Below are 9,768 nucleotides of genomic sequence, written 5' to 3' on the forward strand. Positions count from 1 at the left end.
GTGCCCAGAAGATGTCGCACATCAAGGAGAAGTTGAACTTTGTGAGGAGCCAGCACAAGACCCGCATGGAGGATCTGTCGGTTAAGGAGAGGAGATGCGATGAGGTCGCCCTCTTCTTTTGTTCCGCCTATTTCCACTCATTCATCTATTCGCTCGCACGTACATGAATATTCAAAACTACTAAATAATAATTAGTAATAATAAAATAACAAATGAATAATAATAACCGCCAAACAGCTTTATGAAAAGCTAAAAGTAGCGAAACAGGCACGGGTGAAAGCCCGACAGATCCTGGCCAGCCTCCAGTCAAAAAATGACCTCTTAAGCTATCCCGAACTCCTCATGGATTACGAATCCGGACTGGATAAAACTTTGCAGCTGAAGAACAATATGACGTCATTATCTAACGAGTACATGGAGAAGTTGCAGAAACTGAAGTTACTGACTAGACGCGTCAACAAATTTCAGAAACTTAAAAGACAGTTCTGAATGATTGATTGATTGATTAATCAAATTTGATTTGCTTGATTGGTTAGTCGATTGACTGACCAGTTGATGATTGACTGGTCAGTTAGTTAGAAGTCTATATGACTAGCCGTGTGAACAACAACCAATTGAAATCTCTTTATTCTTTATAAATTTACGTTCATAGTTAACAGATAATATAGAAAGAGTTTGATCCTTCGTACAAGAATATTGATTAATATCGCAACAGTTTCTAATACGATCTTTGTATCATACACCATACAAAAGTCTATTTACAGACATGCTCACGTATTTGTGTAGGTTAAAAAGTTTTTTTACACATACTCATCAATGGCACCTCTACGCCAAATTGATTACAATCAAAATCGCCATAGCATCACCATACAATAAAACGAAATAATTATATGATAACATAATTATTATTATAATTATTATTAATTATTATTTCTTTTTGTCTTCCTTGCATACGATGACGTACCGCTGAGCTACATGCAATGGGGGGGAATAGCCATCAGGGTAGGACGTGTCCTCGAATAGGACTGAGTAATTGTCTGACGACTGTCGCAATAATTATAGTTATAATTATAATCGTCATAATTAACCATAAATAATTAATTATATATTGATAATTGTTGTTTATGACAAAAATGGTTGTGATTGACGGTAACTGAAAGGTAACATTGTCTGGTAACTTCAAATTTAAGAAATGTTTCTAAGATAATAATTATATTCGATGATGATAATAATTATAATTGAGAATAATTATTATAATAATTAGCAATAAATATATTCATAATAAAAAAATGAGCTTTATACTTTTCTAGGTGGCTCGTGAATGAGAGCTCTGTAGAAGCACGTGGTCTGTGGATACAACGCCAACACCAGCTATAATTAAATAATTAATAATTAATTAATATTATAGTTAAATTTAAATACAGGTAGTAAATTTATTAGTACAATAGACGTGTAATGATATATACAAGGTGAACCTCTTAAAACTACTAAATCCTACAGACCGTATCTTTAGTAAATAACGCTCCTGGGTCTGTCTCTGGATTGGCCTTCCATACAGGAAGTGGTACAACACGTCTCCTGCCCAGTGAATGGCGTCTGGTGACAAAAACAAGTTGGACATTTTATTAAAGAGTTTTTTTTTAATTCAAACCCAGCAACATTTAGCCAGTAGATTCACTAAAAAAAGCTAGCAAGAGGTTTGTAAAGTCATGTAAATCAAGAAGAGCCGAGACTTACTCCTTCCCCTCCTCTGCATCAATGTCATCAACGTCGTATTTCGATGTCAAACTGTTGTATGACACAATCTCTGCCAGAATCCAATTCTCTTCATCATCCTGACCTTTGACCCTAGCCGCTACCTTGTCACCAGGTTTACCGACGTAATTGTTGTCAGCTGGTATGGCACCACAAAGAGAAGGCGGCCTTTTATTACGGATCACCAGTTAGTTTAGCGTTTAAAATTGTGCTATATCATTTATATAATTGAAATCTTGCTATAATACAAATAAATAATTTAACTACTTTGAATTAATATTACACTAAACCATAGAGAAGTTTTAAACGGAACCTACTTTTCTCCGAGTTTACCAGACCAAAGAGGTAGAGAATGTGCATCCTGTTGCAAACCACTCATAAGTACACCCCTCCTAACAATGTGTCTTTTTTGTGTGCTGCTGCTATTGCTGCTGCTACTGTTGTTGTTGCTGCTACTACTGCTGCTGCTGTTTGCTGTTACTATGCCAGAGTTGTCAACATTTGAAGATAGGCAGGTGTTGTTTGTCAGGTTGCAATTACTACAGCCATCCATCTCTGGAGGAAATTAAAAAGTGGTAAAAATGAACTTAATGATTTTTATGTTGTTTATGTGTGTACACTGTACATAGTAATGTATGTGTGTGTTTTTGTCTGTTTATGTTTACGTTCATACCTAATTTTTTCCAGGCTTTGATCTCTTTGACTTTCTCTGCTGATTTCAACAGTATACTAGAATGTAGAAAACAACAAATTAATTAAAATAAACTTCATTATTTATAAAAATAAGTAGATAAAATGCAATAAATAAAATACATAAAAAGGAAATGTATGTATACATGTATATTCGTGTACAAAGTAACGTGTACAAAGTAATGTATACATTTAATGTGTACAAGTCATCATATATAATGATGTTATAATGATATTTATTTCATTCAGATATGGGCATATGTTCTTCGTGCCCATTATTTCTTTATGTTTATGTAAGTTTGTGTACATGTATGTATGTAAACATGTATGTATATAAAAATGTATGTATGTGTACATGTATTTATATTTATGTTTCTATAACTGGATGTAAATGTATATATGTATGTATTATAAATGCATGCATTACTTTTTCAGTATGTCTGTATCTTGAGCGCCTGATGTGCATAAGGCCCTCAATTTCGCTCTGTAGTATGGTGTTACTGGTGAATGAAATAATTATTAAATTATAAATAAATAATATTATTAATAATAATAATTGATAATTATAGTCATCGTAATTAAAAAAATAATTACTATGTGAAATTCCTCTGGACTCTTGACTGACTCTGTCGTGAATCTTTTGTATGCTGACCATCGTCTGATCTGATCTCTCTTTCTCTGACTGTTTGTTTGGTGTATGGGGGAATGAATGAACGAATGAAAACAAGGAATGAACTAATAAATGAATGAATGAACGAATAAATGAATAAGACTTATTCATTTATTCAATAAGTTAATTATTTTATATTAAAAAAATAAGACTAATCAAAATTAAAGTAATGAAATGTCAAATAAAAAATTACCAAAAATTCCCTTAAAGATGCCTGCAATTCCCTCCACATTTCCTTCTTTCTCTGTTCAGATGGCATTGGCTGATGGTGACAGAGACCAATGTTACTAACGCTTACGTGGACCCCACTAGTATCACTGCTGTTGTTGTTACTGGATCTTGATTCTTTTATTGTGCTACCCCCACTTGTTTTCAAACGACCCATATTGAAAATTTTTGAGTCGATTACTCTTCTACAAATTGATGGTAAATTTTGTGAGTTTGACTAATTAATAATTTAATAATTAATAAATAAAATAATCGGCAGGCAAGTCGTCCAAAGCAGAGCCTTTTTTTTTAAAAAATAGAATAAACCGTAATATAACGAAATATGAGCAAAAATGATAAAACACATCAACGGCTCTTCAAAAGTTTTTTCGAATTTTCTAAAAACTTACGGTTAATTAGAAAAAAGAATTTACAAACACCTTGAGACTTGTAAATTGCATAGACAAAATATTATTATAATCAAGCCAAAGATATTCAACTTTATACTTGAATTTACTTTTAAAGCTAAAAGTAAATTTTAATCAACATTCATGACACGAAGCAAAGTTGTTTTAAAAATCATCAAATTAGCGATCGTGACATTGCGAATTTAATTTATTTACTAAATTTATCACATATTTATTTTAATTTTATTTAAATTTCAACACTTGATCCAAAAAAATTTTAAATTAAAAAAATTAAACAAGATGGAACAGCTGACTATTCAAAATCCTTCAATGGATTTGATTGACAAGTTGTCAACGCATATTTATGGGGCTGTCGTATTTTCAGACGATAATTTTGCCGAAATTTTGCACTGGCACGGCGGGGCCTCGCTTCTCCTCAACTTTGGTGCCCTGGATATTAGAGTATTTTCATCTTTTGAGGTATAAAATCTAAGTCTTGCATTTAAATTTAAAAGAATTTAATTTTTAATAAGATAAAAACCAGCCATCAAATTGATGAAATTAATTATATTTTGAATAAAGGGTGGGCAGATCTCAAAGAAATCTGTGTTCTTCATCTCGAGACCACTGATAGACAACACTCTTGAGACCTTGCATGACGTCATTAACAACAGCTATTTTGAAAGTGTTACCATCATCACTAACATTCATCCAGCTATGCAAACTCTTGTTAGGTTTAAGCCTCCAACTGATGAAAATGTACTTGAAACATTAGTTAACTTAGAAAGAAAAATTAATTCCTGGATTGCAGTGAAAATAAATGTAAATTATTTTTATTTTCATTGTTTTTTAATTCTTGATTTTTATTATTTATCTTTTTTTCTATTTAAATATTTCAATTATTTGTTTTTCATGCTGCCAAAATTAGCTCTATTTGTTAGTGTCACTAATTCTGAACTATTTTTAGAAAACAGGAATGTGCAAGTTGTTATATGTTCCTCTAGTCGCATCACAAATAATTCCCAACCTTTTCACATTTCCTTGCCATTATAACTTTTTCCCTCTCCTGCCAACCGATGTCAATCGATTGCAAGTCAGACATAAGGTTGAGACCTTGTTTGGTTTGTTCAATCGTATGTGTCAGTGTTTTGGTTAAATAATTCATTGATGGATATTTATTTTGTTCGTTCGTTCATTCATTCAATTATTCATTTATTCGTTCGTTCATTCATTTATTTCAATGAAGCTTGGCAGTAGCAAACATTCGCCAATCGACTTTGAACATTTACCAAAGAATCTACAACTCAAGTACAAAGTATAGTAAATAATTTAATAACAATAGTAATAATAATTATAATATTTACAACAAAATCAATAATAATAATTATTATTATTGTTTTTTACAGCTCCTGGTATCTTCTCTGCATACATTTTCAGAGCTGTTAAGCATTACAGAGCAAAATATATTTTCTATGGGTTGTTGTTATTATTATTATTATTATTATTATTACTTTTGTTGTTGATGATGATGATGATGATGATGATGATGACTAATGAAGGTGCAAGCAGTCGTATCATTGGGCAGGAGCTGGCCAGTCTCAATTGGCGTAAAACATCGAAGCATGTAAGTGCTGATGATGATTGTGATGATTGTGATAATGATGATTGTGATAATGATGATTGTGATAATGATGATTGTGATAATGATGATTGTGATAATGATGATTGTGATAATGATGATGTTTGTGATGATGATGATGATGATTGTGATGATGATGATTGTGATGATGATGAACCCTAACCCAATCAACCAACCAACAAACCAACCATTCATTCAGTCAGTCAGTCAGTCAATCAGCCATCCAACCAACCAACCAACCAACCAATCAATCAACCAATCAGTCAGTCAATCAGCCGTCCAACCAACCAATAAAAAATTATTTGCAGTCTTCGTCATCGTCGCTTAGAAAATCATCTCTGGTCTTGATCGATCGCACGCTGGACACCTCGAATGCCATCCAGCACCAGTTCGACTGCACGCTCGAGAAAATTCTCTGGGGCCTGCCAAAGCTTGGCACATCCCTATTTTCCGGCGGCGATGATGATAATGATGCTGTCGATGGTGGTGATGATGATGATGATTTTGAGAGGGATGACGTCACTGGCAGATCTCTAGATGTCCAGGTCGATATGTCGCCTGTCTGTTCCGTGGTTCAGTGAGTGAGGGGGGTGAGGGTGGTGGGGTTGAGGGTTATGAGGATGAAAGTGATGATTATGATAACCACCACCACCACCATCTTCATCATAATCATTATCATCATCGCCAGTAACCCAGGTAATGTATGCATAGCTCCGGGACACATATGCCATGCGGATGACCCTAGATCGAGTGCACTTATTAGTGCATTTGCACTCCTCAAACAAAAGGTTTTTTTTCTTTATCATTATCATCATCACAAACATCATCATCATCGTCACGATCATATTCATCATCGTCACAATCATCATCGTCACGATCATCATCATCGTCATCGTCACCAGGAAGTTCTGGCAGAACTGAACAGGCGATTGTTAGAAGCAGTTGGTAAAGAAAACCTTGATTATGATCCCGGTTGTAGTAGTAGCAGTGGCAGTAGTAGTAGCAGTGGCAGTAAGCTAAATGCTCTTGACATCATTGAAAGGCTTGTCGCATCATTTAAGTAAGATTAATTATTTAATTATTAATTGTAATAATCATTATAATAATTATTATAATATTAATTGTAATAATAATAATAATAATAATAATAAAAATAATAATAGATACAGCAGCAGCAGTATTAGGAAGTATTCTTATCTCCTCCAACTTTCGCTGGCTCTCACTCAGTCTATCAAGAGTAAAAAGTTGAAGCGCTGCTCCCGGCTTCAAATGCACGAGAAATCCATACTGCAGTGTTTTGATGGCGACGACGACGAGGAGGGTGGTAGTGGTGGTGGCCGTTGTGGTAGCGTTTTTATGAAAGTCGTTGATCAGTATTGTAAAGATTGCGAAGATGATGATGATGATGGTGGTGATGATGGTTGTGGAAGGTAAGTAGAGAGAGTTTAATCATTTATTGTGAGTCATCATTCTTAATGTCATCATCATCATCATCTTCTTCTTTGCGATCATCATCATCATCTCAATCATCATCATCTTCTTCGCGATCATTATCATCATCTTCGCGATCATCATCACCATCACTTTTATTAGCTGGAAAGTTGACGGGTTGTTGTCGTTGTTATTGTTCGCCTACTCTTGTGATGCCAGAGGTAGGCTGAGTCTGTCTTCGAAACAAGAGACGCAGTTGGAGGTGAGGAAGACCACGACGATGACGATAATAATAATAATTATAATAATAATAATAATAATTATACGAATAATAATTATAATAATAATAATAATGATAATGATGATGACAATTTTTAGGTTAAGCTGACGAGATTCATAATGAGGTTCCGATCTAGAAGTTCCATAGCAGGAAGGCTATGTGGGCTTATAATTTTTTAAATTATAACTATAATAATCGTTGTAATTATGGAGTGAACGAATGAATGAATGAACGAACGGATGAAAAAAAAATGGATTGATAAGTTAATGAATGAACGAATGAATGAATGGATGAATGAATGAGTGGATGAATGAACGAATGAATGAATTCATTTAGTTTTGAGATGCCGTTCAGAAGCCGAGTGCCTATCCGTAGTGCAAGATATCTTGGATAAAATGAAGTCCTTGTCGAGCGTTAAAAGTCACCTAAAAAAATATAAGTTTGTTGAGTGATTGGTTGATGGAATAATTAATTTGAATGAATGAATGAATAAATGAACAAATGAATGATTGAATGAATGAATGAATGATTGGTAATCTTCACCAACATCAACAACATCATCAGCTCTACTATAGATCCAGGCAGTTTTTCCACTCCTCCCAGCCATCAGCCAATAGTAAAACAGATCATGCAAGATATCCTTGACCCGAACTTACACGACCTTCCGGATTTGACCTTTCACCCTTTGACATCTCACGGCGGTGGGGGTGGTATGTTCGGGGAGGATTTGATTAAAAGTGGATTCGGGTCAGTAGAGGTGTAGATGATACATTAATATTAACATTTGATTTTATTTTCGACATTTTATTTTTTTATTATTTATTTATTATTTTTATTATTCATTTATTTTTAGATTTTTCCGCGGCCAATCAAAACCACGACCTCTCGACAGCCCGCTCGTCATCATCTTCATCATCGGCGGGGTCACCGTTTCTGAGTTCAAGATCGTTAAGGAGGTCATGTTGAGGTCGAAGGTTAAAAATCAGGTCACGAATTATTATTATTATTATTATTATTATTGCTATTATTTATTGCCGTTCTTGTTCTCTTTATTGACATGAAATTGTTATAATTATTTCGAAGTAAAATGTAATTAGACTCGCGCTCCTGATACATTTGTGTCTTTATCATTATTATTATTATTATTGTTATCATTATTATTATTATTATTATTATTATTATTATTATTATTATTATTATTATTGTTATTATTATTGCAGGTTCTAGTCGGAGGGACGAACCTCGTTAACCCCGATGATGTGTTGAGAATGACCCTGGCCCAAGATAATCTACTAATCGACCAATAATATTCATCGAAATATATAATAATTCATAATAATTAATTATAATTATAATGTTTAATAATAGAAATAATTACGTACAATCAAACATACATACAAACAAACAAACATACATACATACATAAACATGCATATGAAAATATTCCATTAGCTTTTAAGAATTCATTATTAAGATGATAATTTCAATATAATTGTTTATGTAGCTTATTGATTAACAGTGCAAATAGGTGTACAAAAGTATTCATCTCTGTATGCATGTATGTATGTGTGTGTGTATGTATGTATGTATGTATGTATGTATGTATGTATGTATGTATGTATGTATGTATGTATGTATGTATGTATGTGTGTATGTATGTTTAAATGTGCTCACATGCGTTATTATTAGTATTTATAATATTAGTAAAAAGCATTGAAAGTTGTCCGAAGTTGGTTTTCATCTTCATATTAAACAGCAAATGACGACGACGACGATGGTGATGATTGTTGTTGCTGCTGCTGATGATGATGATGATGTTGTTGTTGCTGCTGCTGATGATGATGTTGTTGTTGATGATGTTGTTGTAGATGATGATGTTGTTTTTGCTGCTGCTGATGATGATGTTGTTGATGATGTTGTTTTGTTGCTGCTGCTGATGATGATGTTGTTGATGATGATGTTGTTGATGATGATGTTGTTGTAGATGATGATGTTGTTGTTGCTGCTGCTGATGATGATGTTGTTGATGTTGTTGTAGATGATGATGATGATGTTGTTGTTGTTGTTGATGACGATGGTGATGATGTTGCTGTTGATGAAAAATATAAATGATATGTAACCGATATTGTTCATGATGCAACAAAAGCAACAACAGCAACAATGAATATCATAACGAACGATGAATGATCATGAAAGTGACAAAGATGATGACAACGTTGTTTTTGTTTGTTCAGACAATCGTATGTTTACAATGTGTGACTCATTTGATGTTGTAGTTGTTGTTGCTGCTACTGCTGATGTTGTTGATGTTGTTGTCGCTGACCCCGCCAATGGCAAGGTCAAACTTTTGTTACTGTCACCGTCACTTATGATATCTTCAAATTTGTTTATGCTGTTACTGATGTTGACGTTGTTGTTGTTGTTGTTGCTGCTGTTGTTGTTGTTGAGGTTGTTGATGTTGATGTCGTCGTCTTTTATGTTATTTATGTTGATGTTGTTGTTGTTGTTGAGGTTGAAGTTGTTGTTGAAGTTATTTATGCTGATGTTACTGTCGTCGTTGATGTTGTTTATGTTGATGTCGTTGTTTATGTTGCGGTTGTTGTTGATGTTGTTGTTGATGTTGTTGTTGTCATTTTGTGTTTTCGTGATGTAAGCGATGATGTCATTGCAACTCTTGAAGCTATAACGA

At 33.7% G+C, this 9,768-nt stretch overlaps 2 protein-coding genes across 2 annotated transcripts; one reads left to right on the forward strand and one right to left on the reverse strand.

Annotated features, from left to right (window-relative positions):
* Positions 1-600: 600 nt before the first annotated feature.
* On the reverse strand, positions 601-3,773 carry HELRODRAFT_186194 (hypothetical protein). Its single transcript, XM_009032631.1, has 11 exons — positions 3,733-3,773; positions 3,309-3,528; positions 3,040-3,127; positions 2,873-2,945; positions 2,429-2,484; positions 2,073-2,310; positions 1,738-1,923; positions 1,503-1,596; positions 1,303-1,371; positions 795-1,044; positions 601-769 (listed from the first exon to the last, which is right to left on the reverse strand). Exons 2-10 carry the CDS (start codon positions 3,498-3,500, stop codon positions 928-930), a joined length of 1,113 nt encoding a protein of 370 aa, XP_009030879.1. The 5' UTR covers positions 3,501-3,528; positions 3,733-3,773; the 3' UTR covers positions 601-769; positions 795-927.
* Positions 3,774-3,882: 109 nt separating this feature from the next.
* On the forward strand, positions 3,883-8,739 carry HELRODRAFT_194573 (hypothetical protein). Its single transcript, XM_009032632.1, has 15 exons — positions 3,883-4,209; positions 4,312-4,551; positions 4,697-4,834; positions 4,976-5,044; positions 5,136-5,203; positions 5,287-5,353; positions 5,752-5,945; positions 6,057-6,156; positions 6,271-6,428; positions 6,532-6,798; positions 6,962-7,061; positions 7,178-7,203; positions 7,644-7,826; positions 7,933-8,065; positions 8,300-8,739. The coding sequence occupies exons 1-15, from the start codon at positions 4,030-4,032 to the stop codon at positions 8,384-8,386; spliced, it is 2,010 nt and encodes a 669-aa protein (XP_009030880.1). The 5' UTR covers positions 3,883-4,029; the 3' UTR covers positions 8,387-8,739.
* The last annotated feature ends 1,029 nt before the right edge of the window (positions 8,740-9,768 follow it).

This window comes from Helobdella robusta (assembly GCF_000326865.2).
Source record: "Helobdella robusta unplaced genomic scaffold HELROscaffold_85, whole genome shotgun sequence".
NCBI lineage: Eukaryota > Metazoa > Annelida > Clitellata > Rhynchobdellida > Glossiphoniidae > Helobdella > Helobdella robusta.